The 26,873-nt window shown below is 45.6% G+C and overlaps 1 protein-coding gene across 2 annotated transcripts; it reads right to left on the reverse strand.

Annotated features, from left to right (window-relative positions):
- Positions 1-498: 498 nt before the first annotated feature.
- LOC117056403 (cytochrome P450 3A29-like) lies at positions 499-26,873 on the reverse strand. Of its 2 annotated transcripts, XM_033166711.1 has the most exons (13): positions 26,604-26,873; positions 24,670-24,763; positions 24,475-24,527; positions 22,798-22,897; positions 20,388-20,501; positions 18,070-18,158; positions 16,687-16,832; positions 9,305-9,432; positions 8,871-8,958; positions 7,698-7,858; positions 6,322-6,548; positions 4,554-4,716; positions 3,084-3,467 (listed from the first exon to the last, which is right to left on the reverse strand). In XM_033166711.1, the coding sequence occupies exons 1-13, from the start codon at positions 26,672-26,674 to the stop codon at positions 3,369-3,371; spliced, it is 1,533 nt and encodes a 510-aa protein (XP_033022602.1). In that variant the 5' UTR covers positions 26,675-26,873; the 3' UTR covers positions 3,084-3,368. The 2 variants fall into 2 exon arrangements, with proteins under 2 accessions (XP_033022604.1, XP_033022602.1); XM_033166713.1 differs by lacking the exons at positions 3,084-3,467; positions 4,554-4,716; positions 6,322-6,548 and adding an exon at positions 499-743.

Raw genomic sequence — 26,873 nt, forward strand, 5'->3', positions numbered from 1 at the left:
TCGCAATAGCTTTTGCTATTCATTCACCTTTGGTCCGATGACTGGCAGGTTGACTAAGTTCAAGTTTGCTTTGTTTGAGGCCCGGTTAGTATCCCTTGTCACGGAAGAGACGAGACCTGGGAGAGGGCGTGTTACCTTGGGTGCATTCTTATGTAAAAACATCTCCTGCCAACCTCTCCAGCAGGTGCATGATGTCATCTTCTGATTCCTTTTACGACAGAACAGCTTTTGCTCACCTGGTGCCCATCAGATCTCTGGGAAGCCAATGTTGTGCCTTATCAGAATGCCTGGAACATGGAGCAAGCTTGCTTTCTGCTGCTCCGGGGGGTGGGGGAGAGAGCACCCAAACTAATGGATTCAAGTTACAAGAAAGGAAATTCCATCAAAACCTTAGGGAGAATGTTTTGACTGTAGGAACAGTGGAATGGTCTCCCTCCAAAGGTGGTGGATTCTCCTTTCATCAGCTGTCGTATACTCAGAGCACAAGGTTTTTTGCAGTGGGGTGGGAAGGGTTACCTCTCAGGTCTGAATTCGTCTGGTTCCGGGCAGTATTCGGGGTCCTGGTGAAGTGTGTAGGGTGGGATAATCACGCTCATGCCTTTCAGGATAGTCACCCCATTGATTTCTACATCTTTCTTGCAGGTCCTTTCGAGCCGTCCTCCAAGGGGGTACAGCCTTTGCGTTTCGCTCAGCACCATGTCAAGATATTCCAGTTGCATGATGGCATCGTAGGTGAGAGGAGCCTTTGGGGTGATTCAAGGGGGGAGGTTAGCTGTAACCGGTGGGACCCTGAACCAGCCTGACACAGAGACCTTCAGAAGGAAAGATCTTGTTAGCCCTTGAGGACTCTCCGATCGTTGCTGCTGTCCATGGCTGTTTTTCTAGGGAAAAGAGATGCTGGAACTCACCAGGAACCTTCTTAGAAGGGCCACGTTCTAAATCTGCCATGAAGATGTTGGCATACTGTGGGGCCATACGGGTGCCCATTGCTGTGCCGCTGATCTGGAGGAACAGATCCTCACCAAATTTGAAGTTGTTGTGGGTAAGGACAAAATGACAGAGTTTCGTAGCAAAGTCCGCTGTGGTTTTATCTGAAATGGTGTTCCTTATAGCATGTAAACTATCGTTGTGTGGGATGTTGGTATACAGAGATTCCACATCCATAGTGACTAAAATAGTATTGTTAGGAAGAATATTCCAAGATTGTATTTTCTTCAGGAAATCTGTGGTGTCACATACGTAGCTGGGAGCACTGATGGCATATGGTTTCAGAACAGAGTCCATATAACCGGAAGCACCCACTGTATTAGTGCCAATACCTGAGATGATGGGGCGTCCTGGATTTCCAACAGTGCCCTTCAGCTCTCTATATTGGACAAACAGGCCAAACCCTACGCCAAAGGATAAATGGACATAAATCTGATATCAGGAATAACAAGACAGAGAAACCAGTAGAAGAACACTTCAGTCTCCCAGGACATTCTATACAAGATCTCAAAGTAGCTGTCTTACTACAAAGGAATTTCAGAAATAGACTGGAAAGAGAAGTTGCTGAATTGCAACTCATTACCAAACTTAAAGCCATGGAGAGACCTGGTCTGAACAAAGACTTTGGATTCTTATCTCATTATACAGGTGAAACTTGAAAAGTTAGAATATCGTGGAAAACTCCATTTCTGTAAGCAATTGTTTTCATTAGCTACTGGAGTTTAATATATGAGATAGACTCATGACATGCAAAGCGAGATATGTCAAGCCTTTGCTTGTTATAATTGTAATAGTTATGGCATACAGCTGATGAAAACCCCAAAGTTGAGATTGTTAATTTGGGGTTCTCGTCAGCTGTACGCCATAATCATCACAATTATAACAAATAAAGGCTTGACATATCTCGCTTTGCATGTCATGAGTCTATCTCACATAATAGTTTCACCTTTTAAGTTGAATTACTGAAAGAAATGAACCTTTCCACGATATTCTAATTTTTCGAGTATCACCTGTACATGACAAAGCTATCTTTAGCCATCTCACCCCTTGCTTTTTCCTGTAAGACCAATTGCAGTTGTTAACAGTCGTCAACAGGTTTTCCATACCTATCAGCCAACCACCCATTCCCACCACCCTTCTGAGTAATACCCCTCCCCACTCTATCACTATATATAAGGGTCTGGTGACTTCTGTTTCAGTGTATCTGAAGAAGTGTGCATGCACACGAAAGCTCATACCAAGAACAAAACTTAGTTGGCCTCTAAGGTGATACTGGAAGGATTTTTTTAAAAAAAATTTTTTTGTTTGTTTTAAACCACAGCAGATCCTATTTCTTTCCAGAGTGGTATTTAGATTGGGCTTCCACTGGTGGATTGGTCCTGTTTCTGCAGGAACATTTCCACACACAGAGTTTTGAAAGACTGCATCTGAGTCACAGGGACCCAAATAAATCACATTTCCCAGGACTGTGATGTGTGTCAATTCTAGGAAGGGATTTTTGCAATCCTGGCATGCACCGATTGAGTTTCCTACCATTCAGAGGACGTTATTTGATGCCATAGTGACTCTTTCTTCCCAAGCAACCCTGAGGAATTCAAGTTGCATGTGCTCTGTATGGATCCCTTAACAAAATCTTCTCAGCACCCTCCCCAAACTACAGTTCCCAGAACTCCATGGGGGAAGCCATGACTGGTAAACTGGTCTCATGCTCCAATTATTCACCATTGATTATTTGGTTTTAAAGGGGGGCTTTTTAAATCTACTTTATAGTACAATAATTTTCAAGATGCCTTGCAACCAAAATAAATTTTACAATGTTTAAAAACCTCCAAAAACCATCTTGAAACAATAGAAGCGACAGATCAGGCAAATAGAGGAATATTAGAGGATGGAAAAAATCTGAGAATTTGGGTTTCCCACTTTCTTACGTGTGCTTTGCCCCATTTCCACAGAGGGGTTTGCATGAACATTTGTACACATTTCTGGTGCCCCTTTCTCCTAGTAGATACACTTTTGTATGAATGTTTCACAGTGCAAGCAATTTTCATTTATGTTGTGAACCTCCCCGAGATCTAGAGATATTTTGACAAGCCTGAAAAGAATGCAAGCATTTTGGTTTATCCTGCCTAGAACACATCATTTAATGTTACTTTCGCCAAGATACACATTTTTGGCGATGCACTAATGACTCCCATTTTGTGTGCATTCGTTGGCTGGAAAACTGCAGTGCTAAATTCGGAGATGCACGAATTTTCAGAGAGCTCTGTTTCGGTTTGCAAATCGTTCTGATCCTCTGGAACTATTTGAAGTTCTCTTCGGGGAATTTTCTCAAAGCAGCACCTGAGGCTTTTCCATCTTCTACCAAGGGCCAGGGCCAGGCTTCACTCCCCCTTCTCCATCGGATCACCTCGTGGCACCAGCTTCAGAACTATTGGTTTCTTTGGCACTAAGAAGGCTTCGTTGCTCATCTCCAGAGGAATCTGCAGCAGGATGAAAAGCAAAAGAGAGCACTTAGGAAACCATGAGACCCAGCTTAAGCACCAGCAAATCTCTACAGCAAGGAGGGGGGGTCCTCAGTGTCACCACTGAGGGGGTGACAAAATGTCAGGTGGCGCTCACTGTGGGGCCTGCAGTGCACCCGAGCCAAGTGTCTCTGCTGGGAGTGGCTTGGGCGCCCGCAGGCTCCGTGCTGCCCCAAACAGTTTGCCCACCGCCTCCCCCTCAGCTGTAGGGCGGCTGAGTAGGAGGAGGCAGGCAGACTCCTCGGAAGCCCCATGGAGCGTCTCGCCCCTGGGCCCAGGGCACCCGCGCCGCCCCAGGCACCCGATCAGCTTGCTCCGCCGCTGCATAGGGGTTGGAAAAGAAGAAGGGTTTGGATTTGATATCCTGCTTTATCACTACCCTAAGGAGTCTCAAAGCGGCTCACATTCTCCTTTCCCTTCCTCCCCCACAACAAACGCTCTGTGAGGTGAGTGGGGCTGAGAGACTTCAGAGAAATGCGACTAGCCCAAGGTCACCCAGCAGCTGCATGTGGAGGAGCGGGGACGCGAACCCAGTTCACCAGACTATGAGCCTACCGCTCTTGACCACTACACCACACTGGCAGAGTTTCTTAGAATATAAAATCATAGAGTTGGAAGAGGCCACAAGGGCCATCCAGTCCAACCCCCTGCCAATCAGGAAACATAATCAAAGCATTCCTGACAGATGGCTGTCAAGCCTCTGCTGTCAAGACCTCCAAAGAAGGAGACTCCACCACACTCCTTGGCAGAAAATTCCACTGTTGAACAGCTCTTACTGTCAGGAAGTTCTTCCTAATGTTTAGGTGGAATCTTCTTTCTTAAATGAGGGCTCCCCTACAGTCGCCCAAGGCGAAGACAATGTCCATCTTGCTCCTTTTCCCAAATTGCATTATAGTCCCTGTTACCTTATGGCCACCCACTTCTCCGAAGGAAAAGTCTCTTGCATAACAGGAGAAGATGGAGGAGATCAGGACAGGATCAGGAAAGCCTCCCCCTCCCTTTCCACGCACACACAGAAGTGCGCCAGACATCCAGCCTCCTCACCGGAGTTTCTTTGCAGACCCTGAAGGAGAAATGCTGCATCAGGATTGCAATAGCCACCTTCATCGTGACGAGAGCAAACCGCATTCCCAGGCAGTTCCGGGGACCAGCTCCAAAGGGAAGGTACGTGTAGGGATCTATTTTGTCCTTGTTCTCTTTGCTAAACCTGGTTGAGTTCACAAAGACAAGAAAAAACGGAGGCTGGAGAAGGGACTGGAACGGGCAGATCTGATGCCTTGATGGGCAAGGAGACAAAGGAGGATGAAGGCAACAGCTGAAGCTAAACAAGAAGAAGACACCAGCTGGTTCTCAGTTGCTCCTGTGAATACTGCCACACTAAGTCACGCTGCACGTTGCGAGGTCTGAGCATGATGGTCAGGGCCAGATTAAGACCTTTAGAGGCCCTAAGCACTTAAAAGATATATATATATGGGTGCCTCCATATATATCTAATTCAAAATATAACAAAGAAACAAACCATGAAATAAAATTTTATTTTTCAAAATGAAACAAAGCCTACAGTAAAGATGGGAAATAATGATTCTTTTTGTTTACTTCCACTTTAGTTATATTTAAAAAATACTTCTGCTACTTTTTTCTAATTGTGGGGTATTGGATCAGATCCTCGGAGCTAATCTTAAATAACACATTGGCTGCCTCTATATTTAGGAGAGATAAGGAATCCAGCCTGACTTGTTCAGTTGGGATTTTTAATAGGCTTCAACTGAGAAGATGAATGCTCGGGTGAGCAATTTGTGGCCATTAATGTCAAAAACCCAGCAATGGAAAATTTCTGTGGAGCCGCCCCCCCCCCCCCCCCGCTTCCCTTGATGCCCTAAACACTTGCAATGGGTGGCAATTCTGGGAAGTGGCCTGCAAATGGGAGTTGTACCTCCTATGGGTCCTGGGATGGGGAAAGGTTTGCTCTTCCTGCTCAGACCCTGTATGAATAAGCCCCTTTCAATAAGGCCACATCTCATCGGATGCCAGGATTGTACATCAGGCCTCCCTCCCATTCAGAATAGGGGAGAGCTGACGAGATCCTGCTCGTCAGGTGCGAAAATGATCAGTCTCACACCAGTGTGGGTTGAAAGAGTCTGATCATTCAAGGGCTGCAGGAGCCTTTATTTATGGGGCAGCAACACAAAAGCATACAGGAAGATTTCACCATATTTGGACTACATTATTGCATCAGCCAGTGGATATGGAAGTGCCATATATGGGTAGGGTGGACTTATTCTTGCTTACGTAGCTTAACATGCTATGTCTACGTGGATCAATGGGCCTGTGTGCATGCGATGTTCACTGCGCCCAGTAGGCGCGGTACATGTTCTTCCTGATAAGGGCGGTACCCCAGTAGGCACGGTGCACGTTGGTGCATGGTCTTTCTGATAAGGGCAGTTTGTGGCTTGTGTCATATACGCCTAAACGGCGAGTTTCCCTACAGAGAGCGGTGCTTCTTCTCCATGCCCCCACCCAATTGGGGCAGCTCATGGGGGGTATAACCACAGCATTTTGGGGTCCTGAATCTTTTTTCCTCTTTTAGGTGTGGCATCCATTTTTTACCATGCCACGCCCTCTCAACAGCAGCCACTCTGTGCTAGCTCACACCCCATGGCAGGCATCCTGTGACTGGCGCCACCACTACATCACAGATGCAGAACAATGTGAGGTCCAGTGATGTACATTCAGGTGTGAATCAGCATTGGCATGAATGTGCTTCCTATTTTTCACCAGCACATTTTCCCCCCTTTCGGGGCAGGGGTGTTACCTCTCAGGTCTGAACTCATCAGGTTCCGGCCAGTATTCGGGGTCCCGATGAAGCGTGTAGGGTGGGATCATCACCAATGTGCCTTTCGGGATAGTCACGCCATTGATTTCAACATCTTTCTTGCAGAGCCTTTCGAGCCTCCCTCCGAAAGGATACAGCCTTTGCGTTTCATTCAGGACCATGTCAAGATACTCCAGTTGCATGATGGCGTCGTAGGTGAGAGGAGCCTTTGGGGTGATTCAAGGAGGAAGGTTAGTCGTACCCGGTGGGATTTGAAATCAGGCTCCATCTTTCTGCTGTTCTTGGGGAAAGCAGGGGAGCCCGGACACAGAGACTTTCAGAAGGAAAGCTCTCAGCAGCCTTATTCATCTAAGATTTCTGTCCATGAATGGGGAAAACTCTTTGGGTTATATTCAACACAGGTGGAAGGAAGCAAATGCAACTGATCGTTCTTCAAACAAACAAACAAAAAAAACCCCTCAAAACCCAATTAAAAAAATAATAAATCCTTCCAGTAGCACCTTAGAGACCAACTAAGTTTGTTCTTGGTATGAGCTTTCGTGTGCACTAATATATGAGATAGACTCGTGACATGCAAAGCGAGATATGTCAAGCCTTTATTTGTTATAAATATGATGATTATGGCATACAGCTGATGAGAACCCCAAATTAACAATTTCAACTTTGGGGTTTTCATCAGCTGTATGCCATAATCATCACAATTATAACAAGCAAAGGCTTGACATATCTCGCTTTACATATCATGAGTCTATCTCATATATTAAACTCCAGTAGCTAATGAACAATTGCTTACATAAATGGACTTTTCCACAATATTCTAATTTTTTGAGTTTCACCTGTAGTTGGTCTCTAAGGTGCTACTGTAAGGAATTTTTTTATTTTTTATTTTGTTTTGACTATGGCAGACCAACACAGCTACCTACCTACCTGTCCCTCAAAACCCATCTCTTATACTCCTGCTCTGTAGGGTAGAATTTGAGCCAATGGCTTCAGTTGTCACGGGCTGGTCTGGATCGGAAGATTGGAGAATGCAATCACAGGGAGATCAGTTCCTAACAGAAGAAGAGGAGGAATATTCCCCCCCCCCCGGCCACTTCCAGCATTTCCAGAAGCAGAGAGACAGGCAGACACAGAAGCTGCACAGTTGAGAGAGGAGCTACCCAGCTATGAAATAGTAGCTAAGCAACCAGAAGGGAGGGAGCAGCTGGGCGATACATCACTCGAGAGTAGGTGTCAGGTTTAGCACGTCTCTCACACAAGACATGGAACTCTACAATTCTAAGATTCCATACCCCCAAAAACCCTCTCCATTGGAACCTCCATTGGACTCACCTTTGCAACCTTCACATTCTCACCTTGTTGGGCAGGATCGTATCTATCTCAGCTTGAAGCTTCTGCTGGACATCTGGGTGAATGGCTAAAAAGTAGGCCATATAACCCAAGGAGTTGCTGTTGGTTTCGTATCCACCAAAGACAAAGGTGAAGGCTTGGGCCAGGATTTCATCATCGGTCAATCCTGCAAACAAACAAAGGCTGAAAATATGAAGGAGAAACTACAACTAATCTAGAATGTGGCAGCTAGACTGGTGACTGGTAGTGACTGCCAGGACCATAACACCAGTCCTAAAAGATCTACACTGGCTCCCAGTATATTTCCATGCACAATTCAAAGTGTTGGTGCTAACCTTTAAAGCCCTAAACAGCCTCGGTCCTATATATCTAAAGGAGTGTCTCCACCCCCATCGTCCAGCCCAGACACTGAGGTCCAGCTCTGAGGGCCTTCTGGCAGTTCCCTCACTGCAAGAAGTGGCACCCACCCTCTGGAACACCCTCCCATCAGATGTCAAGCAGATAAAGAACTAAACAACCTTTCGAAGACACCTAAAGGCAGCCCTGTATTGGGAAGTTTAAAATATTTGACGCTTAGTTGTGTTTTCAGACTATTTTCGAAGCCACCCAGAGTGGCTGGGGAAGCCCTGTCAGGTAGGCAGGGTATAAATATATTATTATTATTAGTAGCCCCAATAATACAGCCCATACACTAGGTGGGAACATGATCTGCATTGGTAATCTCAGGGACTGTGCTGAGGAGGGCTGGACTGAGGAGGAATGGTGGGAGCCTCCCTCTCCTCCTGCTCCTGAATCTTCCCAGGAGGAGGAGGACAGTATAGATTTGGAACAGTGATTTGCAGAGGGACATAGTTCAGAAGACCAAAGTTGGGAAGAAATGGGTGGTGAACAGCTAGGAGAAGAAACACTGGGGGGGGGGGGAGTTAACAGATTCACTGTCTCTGGAAGGCATTCAGCTGCTCTGCCCAAGGTCAAGAAGAGCTGATAAGGTGGCAGCGCAGAAAGCACAGCGGTTACGAGATCAGGTTACAAGGCGCAGTAGTGGCTAGGGTGGAAGTGGGCGGAGCCCTTAATTGGGAGCACCGCCATCCCTAGGAAATGGATTCTTTGGGGCTTGTTCCCCTTTGGTTTCAGAGACCTCGAAGTTACACTGAATTGACTCCCAGAAGTGGCATTACCTTTATAGGAGGGATCCAAACCATTGCTCTGGTGCTCGCTGTTGGACTTCTGGGAGTTGATCATCAGCTGCAGGAAATCCACCCGGCCCTAAGCATAAAAACAAATAAAACAGTGGAGAAAACAAGCAGAGGAAAGACCCCCCACAGACCGAGATGGTTGGCTCCCCCAAGAGTCGGCTGCCTTTGCCCTGAAGGACATTGGCTATGTGGTGACCTTACTGTTATTAGGCAGAATAGGACATACTGAGGGGGCAAAAGAGTCAAAATGTTGGGTTGTTTTGTGTAGAAAATAGCAATGAAGCAGCACAGAAGAGGTGAGTCTGGGGGGAATCTTTTGGTGAATAATTCTGTCCCCTCCAATGAAAGCCCGTTCTGGTGTGAGAATTTTGTGTGAATTTTTCACCCTCAAAATTCAGTGCGGCCTTAACGCTTACCCCCTGGCCTTCTTTCTCCCGTGTCGCCTTCATTTTTGCAAATGACCTCTCAAAGAAGTTCATAGCTTCTGGGTTGAAGAAAGTGATCTTCATTAACCTGAGGAGAGGAACCACAAACGGGAACACAACTGCAAGAAACAGACATTCACAGTGAACAGGAAGCAAAACATCAGACAGACAGACTTAGTTCTGTAGAAATCCATGAGTAAACTTTGGTTTATTTGCTCTGAGGGTCAGTGCTTGTAAGCCTTAATAGCATGTGGTCAGTCCCCAAACACACTGTGAATCCCAGGGTTACAGATCCATAATGTGCAGTACCAAATGGGTGGCACATGTCCTTCTGGCTTGCACTCTTTATAAAGACTTGAGGAATGAGTTTTTCACCCCTCTTTTATTGTTACTCAGCCACTGCCACAGTGTCCTTTCTCTGGGCAGATCAAGATGAGCAGGTGTTCAGGTAGGTAGCCGTGTTGGTCTGACGCAGTTGAAATAAATTAAAAAATTTAAAAAAAATTACAGTAGCGCCTTAGAGACCAACTAAGTTTGTTCTGGTTATGAGTTAGAAGTGTGCATGCACACGAATGCTTATACCCACAACAAACTCAGTTGGTCTCTAAGGAGCTACTGGACAAATTTTTAATCATTGTTGTAGAATAGAATAAAAGACATTTGGCTATATAAGCCTGAGACTTCCCTCCCCCTCAGCTGATGGTTTTCAAACTTATTCTCTAATCCTGCATTTGGTTATATTTTGTTGTTGTTGTTAAATCAAATCCTTTTATGAATAAATTATACATTACTCTTAATAATAAATGATAATTTTATCCTTACAAAACTTCTTATAACCCTACTGGCGATGTCAATTGTTGACAATTGTCTTTCAAGTACAACATAAATTTGTTCCGGTCTTTCAGAAAAGTCTGATCCTGCTGGTTCCAAATTTTCCAAGTCAATTTTGCCAATTCGGCATAGTCCAGTAATTTCATCTGCTACTCTTCTTTCGTTGGTAACTCTTCCTGCTCCCATCTTTGGGCTAATAATATTCTCACTGCAGTTGTTGCATATCAAAACAATGTTTTATCCTGCTTATGTATTTCTCTTCCTACGATACCTACTGTAATAGAAAGGCCTCTGGTTTGTTTGTAAAAGTATATTTCAACATTTTTTAAAAGTTCATTATATATCATCTCCCAGAACGCCTTTACTTCCTTACTTTTTGTTTCTATTCTTTGTATATCGTATTGTTGTTTTATTGCTATGGCCAATGGTTGACACAAATAAAGATTAAATCAATCAATCAATCATATGTGTAATCTGTGTATGAATAAAAGAATAAATTGAGTTAATTTAGAATGTCCAGGAAATGTAAAAAATAAATAAGGAACTGCAGAAAGAGGAGGAAGTCGCGTTTTGAAATGTTACAATGATTGTAAAACTATTGAAATGTATATAACTGATAATCGTATTTTATTTTTTTAAGGGAAGTGAACAGGCATTTCTTCTCCCAACTCACCTGGCTGAATGCCCCGTTGCTGTAGGATGGAGAACAACAGAGTCTCTGTGTCTGTGTGGGGTCTTTGGCTGGGCTGGAAGCTGAGCAGAGAGGCTTGACTCTCTCTGTGGGATGAATCAGTGGCGTAGCTAGCCTCTGCGCTGCTGGGGGCGGCGGCAGCGCAGAGGCACCCCCTGGGGGAGGGGCACGACGCATGCGCCGTGACGTCATCATGACGTCACGACGCACGTGGATGCAGAAAGGGGGAATCCCCTTTCTGAGGCTTTTTTTCGGCTGGGGGTGGTGGCCAGCGAGGAGGGGTGACAAGTTTGACACCCCCCCTCGCTGGTCGGCCCCCCCACCGGAAAAAACGGCGGAAAGGGGAAAAAGAAGCAGAGCCGGAGCTTGAATGCGCCTGCTCTGCTTCCTTCCCCCCCTCCCAGCGGTTTTTTTTGGCTGGGGTGGGCCAGCCAGGAGGGGGTTACAAGTTTGACACACCCCCTCGCTAGTCGGTCCCCCCCCCCGCCGAAAAATAGCCCTGGAAGGGGGAAAAGGCGACATGCCCCCATTCGGGTCCGCCCGGCGGGGCGGGGTAGGAGGTGCCGGCCAAAGTGTCACCCCCCCCTCCCCTGGAACTAGAGGCGGACCGCCCCGCCCCCCCCTTGCGACGCCCCTGGGCTGAATCCTAAAGCTATGGAGAGGCAAGATCTGCAGCAGAGCTGGTGCTCTGGGCCCCTCCATCTTATGCTCAGGTTGTACATGTGCGTAAAGAAGACCATATAGCCTAAAGACATCACAGTCTCCAGGGACCATCGTTCCAAGGAGGCTGAACCCTGGGAAAGCACAGGAACCCCTGGAGTCCCTTGCCACTCGGAGGCGGGGTGCATGCAACAGCACACATACTGAGCACATCTTCCCACTCCACCTCACATCTGTACCTAATGGTAGGGGCAGCTCTTAGAATCATTCTTGCAATATTTTCTATGAAAGTGCCAATTTGAAATAAATCCTGTTGGGCCATTGTGGCTCAGTGGTGGAGCTCCTGTTTTGCACATAGAAAAATGAAGAAAGAAAGAAGTATTTTAAAATGTAGTATAAAAACAGACAACTGGGAAACAATGGCCTGTGAGCACTCCAATTGGAGAACAGCCTTTACCAAAGGTGTCATGGGCTTTGAAGATACTCGAACACTGTGATCAACTCCCACCCGGAAACCAATGTCCCCACTGTGGAAGGATGTGTGGGTCCAGAACTGGCCTCCACAGTCACTTACAGACTCACTGTTCAGACCATGTTTATGGAAGACAAACTTATTCGGCTACGGGGAATCAAAGGAGGAGGAGGAGGAGGAGGAGGAGGAGGAGGAGGAGGAGGAGGAGGAGGAGAGGCATATAGAAGGATGCCCATTTAGTTCCCAGAAGGCTGAGAATGCCTCGTGTCTGAAACCCTGGAGAGCCTAGTAGCAGCCAGTCAGTAGATAACAGTGTACTTGATGGACATCAAGTTATGACATTTCCATTATAACCAAGCTCTGAACTTTTACTGGTTGGTTAGAAACCAGCAGCAGAGCTTCCGGTTGGAGGAATGGCAAACTAAGATATTGTCTGCTTGGGCTCCTACCAGCAGAGATAATTATGCCTTGACGAGAGGTGGTGAGGATGTAAATCTGACTGCCTAACTCCCCTTTGGACTAAGGAGGAGGGAGTTGAAGGGCAAAGCCTCGGATGCTCTGAAGAAGACATTCATTATCGTACCAGGGGAAAGATAAATCCCCGGGGAGGTGGGCAGGCGTCTACAGCAAGGTGGCTCAAGCACTGCGTATTCACTCATAAATTAGAGCTTAAGGTTGGCTCCCTCCTTTTCTTAATTATTATTAGCAGGACTGGAAAGAAAGAAATATAAATTGGATTCTCTGTTTGTCCATTAAGTAGCACCCAGAGGGGGAAACGCTGCTGACAATCAAAAAGAATATCAAATAACAAGCTGAGAGCTTTCTCAAGAAGCTTCAAATAGTTTATTGCCTTGAAAGAGAACCATAGAACCATAAAATCTTAGAGTTGGAAGGAACCCTGAGGTTCCAACCCCTGCAATGCAAGAATCACAGCTAAAGCATCCATAACAATGGATTATAACTCTAAAGTTGCCTATAACCTATACTTTATGTCTTTTGCGCTCATTAGGAGGCGGAAGCTGCTTTTTTCAGGGGGGAGAGAAGCCATGATAACATGGAATGCTTCATTGACAGCGCTGTCTTAAGCATATGCGGCGCCAGGGTGCAAAGATCCACCCGGCAGCCCTCCCCCCCAGATTGCCCAGTCCCAGGAACGCAGGAGGGCGGAGCTGGCAGGCCCCCTCCACGTCTCGCTGGCTTGGTCACCCACAAACTCGCAGTGCAAAGCCGCCCGCAGCTGAAGAGCCCACCGCGGCGCTCCGACTGATGGGCGGACTCTTCCCCAGACTCAACTCTCAGGCCCCGGACTCTTGGCCTGGCGCCCCTGAGAACCTGGCGCCCGGGTGCCCCGCACCCTTAGCGCCTATGGGTAATACGGCCCTGTTCATTGATGCTTCATGCAAGGGCTAGTTACAGGTAGGTAGCCGTGTTGGTCTGCCATAGTCGAAACAAAACAAACGACTGCAATTGGTCTTATAGGAAAAAGGAAGGGGGGAGATTCAGACCTCTGAATAGAGACATTGGATTCTTATCTCATTATACATGACAAAGCTATTTTTAGCCATCTCACCCCTTGCTTTTTCCTGTAAGACCAGTTGCAGTCGTTAACAGTCGTCAACAGGTTTTCCACACCCATCAGCCAATCACCCATTCCCACCATCCTTCTGAGTAATACCCCTCCCCACCCTCTCACTATATATAAGGGTCTGGTGACTTCTGTTTCAGTGTATCTGAAAAAGTGTGCATGCACACGAAAGCTCATACCAAGAACAAACTTAGTTGGTCTCTAAGGTGCTACTGGAAGGAATTTTTTTGTTTGTTTGTTTCATGCAAGGGCTGTTTAAATCATAGGCAGCAGATCTAAAAACTGAACTTCATGAGATGACCAGAGAGATTCGATTACAGATATGGGAGAAGGTGTAGAATCTGTGGACGGTGAATTGGAACTCTCTTTGATTAAACAGGGAGGTTCTGGAGATGATGAACGGTCTTTGCTTAAATATGGAAAATCAGCATGAGGCAGATTTGAAGGTCTGGATCTGGTGAAGGAATGTGCTGCAAAGTCCAGAAGGAGAGCTGACGACAGTTCAAAGCATGGCCTCTCGTGATTAACATGCTTTCAAAGAAGAGATGAGTGGAATAATATTGTTGTTGTTGTTGTTCAGTCGTTCAGTCGTGTCCGACTCTTCGTGACCCCATGGACCAGAGCACGCCAGGCACGCCTATCATTCACTGCCTCCCGCAGTTTGGCCAAACTCATGTTAGTAGCTTCGAGAATACTGTCCAACCATCTCATCCTTTGTCGTCCCTTTCTCCTTGTGCCCTCCATCTTTCCCAACATCAGGGTCTTTTCCAGGGAGTCTTCTCTTCTCATGAGGTGGCCAAAGTACTGGAGCCTCAACTTCAGGATCTGTCCTTCTAGTGAGCACTCAGGGCCGATTTCCTTGAGAATGGATAGGTTTGATCTTCTTGCAGTCCATGGGACTCTCAAGAGTCTCCTCCAGCACCATAATTCAAAAGCATCAATTCTTCGGCGATCAGCCTTCTTGATGGTCCAGCTCTCACTTCCGTACATTACTACTGGGAAAACCATAGCTTTAACTATACGGACCTTTGTTGGCAAGGTGATGTCTTTGCTTTTTAAGATGCTGTCTAGGTTTGTCATTGCTTTTCTCCCAAGAAGCAGGCGTCTTCTAATTTCGTGACTGCTGTCACCATCTGCAGTGATCATGGAACCCAAGAAAGTGAAATCTCTCACTGCCTCCATTTCTTCCCCTTCTATTTGCCAGGAGGTGATGGGACCAGTGGCCATGATCTTAGTTTTTTTGATGTTGAGCTTCAGACCATATTTTGCGCTTTCCTCTTTCACCCTCATTAAAAGGTTCTTCAATTCCTCCTCACTTTCTGCCATCAAGGTTGTATCATCAGCATATCTGAGGTTGTTGATATTTTTTCCGGCAATCTTAATTCCGGTTTGGGATTCATCCAGCCCAGCCTTTCGCATGATGAATTCTGCATATAAGTTAAATAAGCAGGGAGACAATATACAGCCTTGTCGTACTCCTTTCCCAATTTTGAACCAATCAGTTATTCCATATCCAGTTCTAACTGTAGCTTCTTGTCCCAAATAGAGATTTCTCAGTAGACAGATGAGGTGATCCGGCACTCCCATTTCTTTAAGAACTTTCCATAGTTTGCTGTGGTCGACCCAGTCAAATGCTTTTGCGTAGTCAATGAAGCAGAAGTAGATGTTTTTCTGGAACTCTCTAGCTTTCTCCATAATCCAGCGCATGTTTGCAATTTGGTCTCTGGTTCCTCTGCCCCTTCGAAATCCAGCTTGCACTTCTGGGAGTTCTCGGTCCACGTACTGCTTAAGCCTGCCTTGTAGAATTTTAAGCATAACCTTGCTAGCGTGTGAAATGAGTGCAATTGTGCGGTAGTTAGAGCATTCTTTGGCACTGCCCTTCTTTGGGATTGGGATGTAAACTGATCTTCTCCAATCCTCTGGCCACTGCTGAGTTTTCCAAACTTGTTGGCATATTGAGAGCAAGTCACCTACTGGAGTTTAGACTGACAAAGGACTGGAAGAAAAGGAGCGAGAAGGAAACTTGAGGATGAAATACGACTTAAGGAAGATGCAAATAGGCAAATGAATACGGATTTACTAAGATTTGTTGGAACCCCATGTCACAAGGAACTGGAGAAAGATTAATGTGGGACATACGAAGATAACAATAAATGAAGAGTTATATTGGACTTTTTGAGCGGCGGAAAGATGAATTCTGGTGGCCTGGGAGGGAAGTTTGGGAAAATATTATCTAGTGGAATAGGAGAAAGCTGGATATCAGTTACAGCTAGAAACTATTCTGGAGTGCTTAGAATAATTGTTACATGCATAACTGGTAGATAGAGAAACAGATACACCTCTTTTCTTCTTTCTTCTTTCTTCTTTCTTCCTCTTTTTTTAAAAGATCTTTAATTTTTGATAGCTCTCTATTAATGTTATTCATATGTATGTTTTGATCTCTGAAGATTTAAAGACAGGACAAATGAAAATACATGCAGAGAGGTGATGGAGAGCAGGAGGAGGAACCTGTGAGGGGAGCAGGCCAGAGTGGCTTTTTCCTCCCAGGTGAGAGCCAAGAGGATTCACTTCTCTGTACAGTGGTACCTCTGGTTGCAAACGGGATCCATTCCGGAGGCCCGTTCACAACTTGAAAAGAGTGCAACCTGAAGCACCATATCTGTGCATGTGCGCGGCGCGATTTGGTGCTTCTGCACATGCGCAAAGTGCGCTTTAGTGTTTCTGAGCATGGGAGCGGGCCGAAACCCAGAAGCAACCCGTTCTGGTACTTCTGGGTTCAGCATGTTCGTAACCTGTAACGAACACAACCAGAGGTATGACTGTATGTGGATTGAAAATTAAGATATAACAGAGGGCTACACACACACACACACACACACACACACACACACACATATATATATATATATATATATATATATATATATATATATATATATATACTGGTACAACTTTGTGCTTGTTTATATTATTTTATTTCTCTTCTTTTTTCTCTTTCTCTCTTTTTTCCTTTTCCTCTCCTTTATTCTTCTTTGTAATTATTATTATTATTAGGAGCTGGGTTTTTATTTTATCATAAGTTGGAAACCCTTAATAAAATGGATATAAAAAAAGGAAATCCAGAGCCAACTTACATATTAAAAGTATACGTAGATTAAAGGAAAACTTGGTGAGTTTCTTGATCTCCTTGACAAAACGGTCATCAGGGTTGTTCATAGAGTCAAGGTCCACACCAAACGAAGTGCTGGTGATCACATCCATGCTGAAGGCCCCAAAGACGCTGGGGAGGGAAGAGAGCAGCCAAATCAGGCTCTCGGGTGTGTTAAATAACAAACGATTTAAAGGGGGAGACCATCCCTGCCTAACGGCTTATCAAAATGGAAGTTGAAGGAATGCATGACATGCCTGATGGTGTTCACAGAGTAAAGAGTCCAGTTTCCACATGTCCAAGGAGGGAGGAAGTCTAGCTTTGGTCCCATGAACATCTTATGGAATGGATACTTTTAGCATGAGTTTACTGCCTGGATGGCGGCTAACAGATTGAGGTTGAATCCTGACAAGACAGAAGTACTGTTTTGAGGGGACAGGGGGTGGGCTGATGTGGAGCACTTCCTAGTCCTGAATGGGGTAACTGTGCCCCTGAAGGACCAGGTGCGCAGCCTGGGAGTCATTTTGGACTCACAGCTGTCCATGGAGGCGCAGGTCAATTCTATGTCCAGGGCAGCTGTCTACCAGCTCCATTTGATACGCAGGATGAGACCCTCCCTGCCCTTAGACTGTCTTGCCAGAGTGGTGCATGCTCTGGTTATCTCTTGCTTGGACTACTGCAATGCGCTCTGCGTGGGGCTACCTTGGAAGGTGACCGGAAACTACAACTAATCCAGAATGCAGCTGCCAGACTGGTGACTGGGAGTGGCCACCGAGACCATATTACACCTGTCCTTTAAAGACCTACATTGGTTCCCAGTACGTTTCCGAGTACAATTCAAAGTGTTGGTGCTGACCTTTAAAGCCATAAACAGCCTCGGCCCAGTGTACCTGAAGGAGCGTCTCCACCCCTATTATTCATCCCGGACACTGAGGTCCAACTCCGAGGGCCTTCTGGCGGTTCCCTCATTGTGAGAAGTGAGGTTACAGGGAACCAGGCAGAGGGCCTTCTCGGTAGTGGCACCCGCCCAGTGGAATTCCCTCTTGTCAGATGTCAAGGGAATAAACAACTATCCAACTTTTAGAAGACATCTGAAGGCAGCCCTGTTTAGGGAAGTTTTTAATGACTGTTGTTTCAAGGTATTTTTAATCTTTTGTTGGAAGCTGCCCAGTGGCAGTATAAGTAATAAATTATTATTATTATTATTATTATTATTATTATTATTATTATTATTATTATCACCTCCTGGCTGCTCACTTTGTTAACCCAATTCGGTCTGGATTTACCCCCAAGACAGCCCACGTTGTCATGGAAGGATAGAAGAGGGCTCTGTTTTTGACGGCAGCCGCCCCTGGCCCAAGTGACTTACTCCTTGGCAACCAGAAGCTCATCCTTTTCCACTTTCTTCTGAACGTTCTGGATCAGGACCTCCCCGTAGCGTTTGATGATGGGAAACATCTGGAATACAATAAATGATGAGGTGGGGTCGCAGAAAGGTAACCTGAAATATACTTGGAGTCAAGTGTGGATTTCATGCTCTTTATTCAGCTCATAGTAGTGAGGAAATGCAGTTCCCCCAAAACGTCTGCTTTATATACATTATTTATACAATGGGCCCCACATGATTGGCTAATTCCAGGATACTCCTATATGCCAATCAGGTTGCAGATTCACTTCCACCTGGAGCTGGATTGGGTGGCTCCTGCAGACCAATCAGACTGCTGCATTCTGGATCCTATTGTTCTAGGACAAATCAGACTGCTGCATTCTGGATCCTATTGTTCTAGGACAAATCAGACTGCTGCATTCTGGATCCTATTGTTCTAGGACCAACCAGACCGCTGCATTCTGGATCCTATTGTTCTAGGACCAATCAGACTGCTGCATTCTGAATCCTATTGTTCTAGGACCAATCAGATTGCTGCATTCTGGATCCTATTGTTCTAGGACCAATCAAACTGCTGCATTCTGAATCATATTGTTCTAGGACCAATCAGATTGCTGCATTCTGGATCCTATTGTTCTAGGACCAATCAGACTGCTGCATTCTGGATCCTATTGTTCTAGGACCAATCAGACTGCTGCATTCTGGATCCTATTGTTCTAGGACCAATCAGACTGCTGCATTCTGAATCCTATTGTTCTAGGACCAATCAGATTGCTGCATTCTGGATCCTATTGTTCTAGGACCAATCAAACTGCTGCATTCTGAATCATATTGTTCTAGGACCAATCAGATTGCTGCATTCTGGATCCTATTGTTCTAGGACCAATCAGACTGCTGCATTCTGGATCCTATTGTTCTGGGACCAATCAGACTGCCGCATTCTGAATCCTATTGTTCTAGGACCAATCAGACTGCTGCATTCTGGATCCTATTCAACTCAGTACATAACATATCCATTCAAGGATGGAGAGAAAAAGAGGGGCAAATTCTACAGAAGATCAACCCAAGTGGTTTGAGGCAAAGTCTCCCAGCTCCAAACAGAAAATTCAGAGAGGAAGGAAATACAATATTGCCAGGATGCACTGAGTACCTGGAGAAATGGTACAATGTTGAAATATAACCTTTAAAAAACAAAAACAAATGCCAGTCGTCTCATTTCATGACAATGTGAAATGGGCTGATTTTAAGGCTCGCTTCACTCATTCTTGCTAACAACGTAATTGAATCACGATATGCTCCAGTTTCAGACTGAACAGCTCCTGTGAATTATGCTGGAATTATAAGGACCATATGGACCAGTGTTGGATATTTGAGTTCTTCTTATAAAATAAAATAAAATAAAATAAAATAAAATAAAATAAAATAAAATAAAATAAAATAAAATAAAATAAAATAAATGCTCTGTTGGTTTTAAAACTGTAGAACAGAAATAGTCAACAGATATTAAAGAGAAATAAAAATAAACAATCCTTCATTCCTTAACTGATACTAGTTTTGTACGTTATTTTGTACAGTGGTGTTGTTGTTTAAAGACACTCGCAGAACGAATTATTTTCGTCTAGCGAAGCACCAATGCAAACCGCTAGTTTTCGCGATGAAAAAAATATTTTTTTTTCGTCTTGCGAGGCAGCCCCGTTGACTTTTTCGTCTTGCGGGGCAGCCGTTCATCTAGCGAGTTTTTCGTCTAGCGAGGCATTCGTCTAGCGGGGCCACCACTGTAATTAAATTTAGCGTGACCTCTGATCTTCCCATTATGTTCCCGAACTGGATTCCTTGAATACACACTTAACTTTATTTTCTCCACATTGTTTAACTTACTTTCAGTTTTTATAAAGTTATCCTATTTACACACAGAAGCTCGATCAAAACCTGCCAACTGATTGATAGTTTGACAATGCTCTTTAAACAGAGTCTGCATATGTCCCACTCTATGGTAGTTTTTTCATCTGTAGCATCTCGTAACCTTGCTAATAATCTCACTAGTCCCATGTACTCTCTTAATTTATTTTGCCAGTCTGATTTGGATGGGATAGCCTCTCCCTTCCAACCTTTTGAGATTAAAATTCTGGCAGCTACTGTAGTATACATAAAGGCACTCCTGAACTTTTGTGGAATTTCGTATCCCATAATTCCTAGCAGGAAGGCTTCGGGCTTTGGGGGGGGGAGAGCATTTAAACATTTTCTTAAGTTCGTTGTAATCATTTCCCAATATTTAAGTTTTGCAAGTATCTTTTTTTTACCTCCTTTAGTTTTCCACTGGTGAAGGTTGGAGAGAGCACAGTGCGAATCCTCTTCCATTGTTCGTCCTTTACCATCGTGATGGCAGACTCAAACAGCCCACCTAAACCTACATTCTGGAGGGAAGTAAGCAAGCAGGAAGTGAGGTGGGTTCAAAATGATGAGTCGGCTTTCGAACCCATGACAGATCCCAAACCTGGGATTTCAGTGAGGGCCAGGGGGGACTCGTGAACTCAATGAACATGTACAGTGGTGACTGGGTGACTAAGGGCTCGGCCACACTTTCCTCAGCTCCATACTTCCTAGGCAGAACTCCAGGTTTCCCAGGTCTGTGTTCGAGCACTGCTGTGATTGTTTTCATCCTGGCGCTTTCCCTGGGAAACCCCACATTTTGCCACTGAGTCAGAGCAAACTAGATTGCTGTTTGCTCTGATTCAGTGGTAGAACATAGGTTTTCCTGGAGAAAGAACCATGACAACACACACAAACACACACTCCGACATCCAGACACAGACATGGAAATTCTGGACCGGTGCCTAGAAACAGGGCACAAAATTTATTGTTTATTTGTTTGTTTATTTGTGTATTTATTTGTTTGTTTGTTTATTTGTTTAATTATTTCCCACCCTCTGCTCTAAGGTCTCAGGGCAGGTTACAGCATTAAAACACAATACAAAAAACAATTTAAAACAACTTGCAACCATAAAAAAATAAGCTGGGTCCTACAAACATACACCTGGAGACGCTCTTTGTACTTTTATAATCTGAAGTACTTGCAGTGGAATAAAAAAAGGCAGCAGAGTTAGGGTTTGATCCCGCACAAGCACTCCTGGATTCTGAGTCCAGATGTGCTTAATAAACACACTAATTTTATTACAAATAGTCTGTCTTAACTGAATTATGGATAATGTTGTGTCATCCTAATCCTATTCAAACAAAAGGCCCGTTTTGAAATGCCTATGCTGTTTGTAAGTTTAAGGACATGTTATACTACAGATGATACAACATACAGATGATACTACAGAAGATACAACTACAGATGATGGGGTCGAGGATGGCGCTGTGGGTTAAACCACAGAGCCTAGGGCTTGCTGATCAGAATCCCCGCGATGGGTTGAGCTCCCGTTGCTCGGTCCCAGCTCCTGGCCACCTAGCAGTTCGAAAGCACACCAGTGCAAGTAGATAAATAGGTAGAAGAAGAAGAAGAAGAAGAGTTTGGATTTGATACCCTGCTTTTCACTACCCAAAGGAGTCTCAAAGCAGCTCACATTCTCCTTTCCCTTCTTCCTCCCCCACAACAAACACTCTGTGAGGCGAGTGGGGCTGAGAGACTTCAGAGAAGTGTGACTAGCCCAAGGTCACCCAGCAGCTGCATGTGGAGGAGCGGAGACACGAACCCGGATCCCCAGATAACGAGTCTACCGCTCTTAACCACTACACCACACTGGCACTACACCACTGTGGCAGGAAGGTAAACAGCGTTTCCCTGAGCTCTGGCTTCTGTCATGGTGTCCCGTTGTGCCAGAAGCAGTTTAGTCATGCTGGTCCCAGCTCCTGCCCACCTAGCAGTTCGAAAGCATGTCAAAATGCAAGTAGAGAAATAGGTATTGCTCCAGCGGGAAGGTAAACGGCGTTTCCGTGCGCTGCTCTGGTTCACCAGAAGCGGCTTAGTCCTGCTGGCCACATGACCCGGAAGCTGTACGCCGGCTCCCTCGGCCAGTAAAGCGAGATGAATGCCACAACCCCAGAGTCAGACACGACTGGACCTAGTGGTCAGGGGTCCCTTTACCTTTACCTTTTTATACTACAGATGATAGGAATGAATGGTGAATGAGCCCTAAGTTCACACTTGACTTTAGGAGATGTCTTCATCTACCTGCCACATTACCTGATTATCGTCTTCCAAAGCAACGGCTCTATTCCGAACTTAAAAATGGAAAGCGTGATGCTGGTGGTCAACAAAAGAGGTTTAAAGACTGTCTCAAGGCAAATCTTTAAAAATGTAGTATAAACACTAACAACTGGGAAACACTTGCCTGCGAGCACTCCAGTTGGAGAACAGCCTTTACCAAAGGCATCATGGGCTTTGAAGACACTCGAACTCAGCATGCAAGGGAGAAACACGCTAAGAAGAAGGCATGATTGGGAAATCCACACCATGATCAACTCCCGCCCGGAAACCAATGTCCCCACTGTGGAAGGACGTGTGGATCCAGAATTGGCCTCCACAGTCACTTACGGAATCACTGTTAAAACCGTGTTCATGGAAGACAATCTTACTCGACTACGAGGGATCGCCAAAGAAGAAGACATTACCCCGTCCTTTCCAATTTAGGATTCCCAATTTAGTGGCATGAAGAACCTGCCCTTTTCCTGCTCTCCTGTCGCATCGCTTAAGACAAGAGCCCTTACCCGGCGGTTGGTGAAGGTGGAGTAGCACTCTTTCACGAGGACAGTTTTAATAATGACAGGATCCAGCGTGGCTAATATAGGTTGCCGGCCATCGTAAAACCTGGATGAAGAGTAAGGAAGAGAAGGCACATCCTACCAATTTTATATTTTGAAAAGCCAAGGGTGTTGCCCTGAACTACGGGTCACGTTCCCTGCCCTGGCACCCTCCATTTGTGTTGGACTACATCTCCCATCACCCCATGTTGACAAGGACTGATGGCAGCTGTATTCCCAAACGTCTCAACGGTGCCTGATTGGTGGAGGCTGACTAAAGGCTCGTTCCTGCTTTTCCCATGGCTAGAAAGCAGGACTCTGGGTGGTTTCCTGCATGAGACATGCTTTCTAGACGTGATAGGGATGCAGGTGGAGCTGTGGTCTAAACCACTGAGCCTCTTGGGCTTGCCGATCACAAGGTCAGCGGTTCTAATCCCCGCGACGGGGTGAGCTCCCGTTGCTCTGTTCCTGCTCCTGCCAACCTAGCAGTTCGAAAGCACACCAGTGCAAGTAGATGAATAGGTACCACTGTGGCAGGAAGGTAAACACTGTTTCCCTGAGCTCTGGCTTCTGTCATGGTGTCCCATTGTGCCAGAAGCAGTTTAGTCATGCTGGCCATATGACTCGGAAAGCTGTCTGTGGACAAACACCAGCTCCCTCGGCCTGAAAGCGAGATGAGCACCGCAACCCAATTTGACTGGACTTAACCATCCAGAGGTCATTTACCTTTTACCTCTAGACATGAGTCAGAGCAGTTTCCCCCTTGCCCTACTCCTTTCCCATGGAAGACCCTAAATCAGCTCTAAATCAGAACGAACGGCAATCTGGATAAAACCCAATTGCCATTTGCTCCGATCGAGCACTGAAGAGCTGGAGGCAGCAGAAGGTAAAGGTAAAGGGACCCCTGACCATTAGGTCCAGTCATGTCCGACTCTGGGGTTGCGGTGCTCATCTCGCATTACTGGCCGAGGGAGCCAGCATACAGCTTCCGGGTCATGTGGCCAGCATGACTAAGCCACTTCTGGCAAACCAGTGCAGCGCACGGAAATGTCGTTTACCTTCCCGCCGGAGCGGTACCTATTTATCTACTTGCACTTTGATGTGCTTTTGAACTGCTAGGTGGGCAGGAGCTGGGACTGAGCAACGGGAGCTCAACCCATCGCGGGGATTCGAACCATCGACCTTCTGATCAGCAAGCCCTAGGCTCAGTGGTTTAGACCACAGTGCCACCCGCGTCCCTGGAGGAGGCAACAAAAAGGAGACCCTCAAAAGGTGGGGCAGTCAGGAGAGTCTCTGGCTACCAGAATGTTAACTGTTTATGGCAAGCTTTTGAGATCCTAGAGACACCCAGTTGCAGATTAAGGTTTGTGTTGCAGAATATTTCCTCCTTGGAATGGGGTTTGGGCTGCCCTGAGAAATGCAAGCTGGTCAGATTCGGAGGTTGTCTCTTTTTTCCCTTTCCTTTTCCTCTCCCTCTTTTTTCCTTTCGGTTTGTGTTTTTATTTGGATTAGGTTTTTTAAAATCTTTGATAGAAAGATATTGGATATTGGACACTAAGCTCTGCATTTTCATTCAAACTTAAATAAAATCTGTTGGAGGGGGCAAGGTAAGGAAATACAAGCTGGCCATAAAAGGTCACTTACCCCCAGTTCCTCCCATATTTCTGAAAGCACTCTGTATCAAAGTTCATGAACCCCTGCGGAAGAACATTTCAGAAAGTTAAGAACAGCCTTTCTGGGCCAGATGAAGACCCAGTTTATGGAGCACCTCTGGTCCCTAGAGGGAGGAGCAGACAGGTGAACCTCTTAAGCAGGGCAGAAATGTCCCCAGACACTCACCTTACGATATGACAAGAGATTTCCGAAGAAAGGCACTGGCCTCGGACCCGGAATGCCCAGATTTCGGAAATGGCTGTATGGCCAAATTCCATATCTGTTTTTTAATGAAACGAGAGAGAGAGAGAGAGAGAGAGAGAGAGAGAGAGAGAGAGAGAGAGAGAGAGAGAGAGAGATGCAAATCTGGCTCAAAAGGAGAGCCCAGCAGGTGCATCGATGCTTTCCAGCTGTTCTTGCCTGCTGGCCAAAGGATGTAGTTGCAGGTGGTTTGAGCTGGGACGCCTTCTGGTCCCAATGGTCAGGTAACCTGATTAGCATCCAGAAGATCCCCGGTTCAATCCTTGGCATCTCCAGGGAACCTTCCTTGGGCAGGCTCCATGTTTGAGGCAGCCCTACTCAGCTGGAGGCTCCCTGGACATAACACAGGTGCTGCGGGCTTTGTGGGGAACAGGTGACATGGCGGGAAATCAAAATGTCAGCTCGTTTCCCGGTGCTGACTGGGGGTCCAGGACGGCACCACCAATGCAGTGCTTCCTTTGGTTAAGGCATGGGTAGGCAAACTAAGGCCCAGGGGCCAGATCCAGCCCAATCGCCTTCTCAATCCGGCCCGCAGACAGCCCAGGAATCAGCGTGTTTTTACATGAGTAGAACGTGTGCTTTTATTTAAAAGGCATCTCTGGGTTATTTGTGAGGCATAGGAATTCGTTCATCTATTTATTTTTTCAAAATATACTAGTCCTCCACCCCCACAAGGTCTGAGGGACAGTGGGCCGGCCCCCTGCTGAAAAAGTTTGCTGACTCCTGGTTTAAGGTACCGGTAAGTCATAAAATGCAATCACCAAGGTTGTGTTTCAAGTTAGGCATCAAAATTTGCAGGGCTGCCGGTTTGATACTTATGAAAATGGCAAAAGAACAAGGGAGGGAGCATGGTTTTAAAATATCTCTCCTCCCAATATGGGAAATATTAGCATAAAATGCAACTCAGGCCTGTAATAGAGCACAAACGCCTAAGCTATAGCTACACAACAGATTTAAGCCGCTTCTTACTTCATTTGGGGGTCAGAAATGGTGCTGGCAGTTCAACAACAACAACAACAACTTTTATTATTTGTTCCCCGCCCATCTGACAGGGTTGCCGCAGCCACTCTGGGTGGCTTCCAGCTTATATAAAAACATAATAGAACATTGCAGATTAAACTGCATGTGTCTACTCAGGAGTAAGCCCTATAGGGAAGTGCATCTAGGACTGCTGCCAAAGCTTAAGAAACTCCCTTTTGAGTAAACCTGCTTAGGATTGCATTGCAAAAGGGAGTGAAAAAATGCATGGAACTTTTCCCTCCTAAACTTGCCTTGCATTTTATACTCTTCTGCATTCTACCATCTCCTGTGGCTTTTGGAAGAAGCAATGGATTAAAATATCCCTGTTCTCCTTCTAACAATTAAGAAACAGCCCAACAGGAGGAAGAATGAGAGAGTAAGGCAAACTGATTTTTAACTGAAGAAGTGTGCATGCACACGAAAGCTCATACCAAGAACAAACATAGTTTGTCTCTAAGGTGCTACTGGAAGGAATTATTTTATTTTATTTTTATTGTTTTGATTTTTAACTGTTACATGACTTTGGGGGGAACGACAAAAAAAACCCAACTTTTGTCTAGGATTTATTCTTTTTAAGGTTTGTTCAGACGAGATTGGGCGTGTTCAGGGTAGTATAGCCGTTGCTTTAATCCTTTGTAAACTGGTCAGGTCACACCTGTTTGCTGGAAGACCTTCTTGGATAAAGGGATTGTGGAGAGAACCTTCCTTAAAGTTGAAGGAATATCCTTGCAGTTCAGAGACTGGCATCTCTTATGGCTTTCAGGAGAAGCAAGAGGCTTAAAATCCCCCCACAATTAGAAAACAGCCCAAGAAAAGGAAGATAAGAGAATGATACATACAGCATGAAAAGGCCCAGAAGGACAATGAGAAAGGACCACGTCTCAGTGGAGAAGCTTGGAAGGAGATCCATCTTTTCTCTCTGCCTCTGGCTTTGATCAAGGATTTCTATTCTCTTTCTGCTCGATCAGGGCTGGAGCTCAAAGGGCGAAAATAATTTCACAATATCATTGGCGATCTGTTTGTCTTCACTGCGATTACTGAGCCAAGCTTGATATGAAAAGAGGTGGGGTGGGAATTCCTTGTCCTGGATGGGGCAAGGCTGGAGAGGG

Source organism: Lacerta agilis, chromosome 13 (assembly GCF_009819535.1).
Source record: "Lacerta agilis isolate rLacAgi1 chromosome 13, rLacAgi1.pri, whole genome shotgun sequence".
NCBI lineage: Eukaryota > Metazoa > Chordata > Lepidosauria > Squamata > Lacertidae > Lacerta > Lacerta agilis.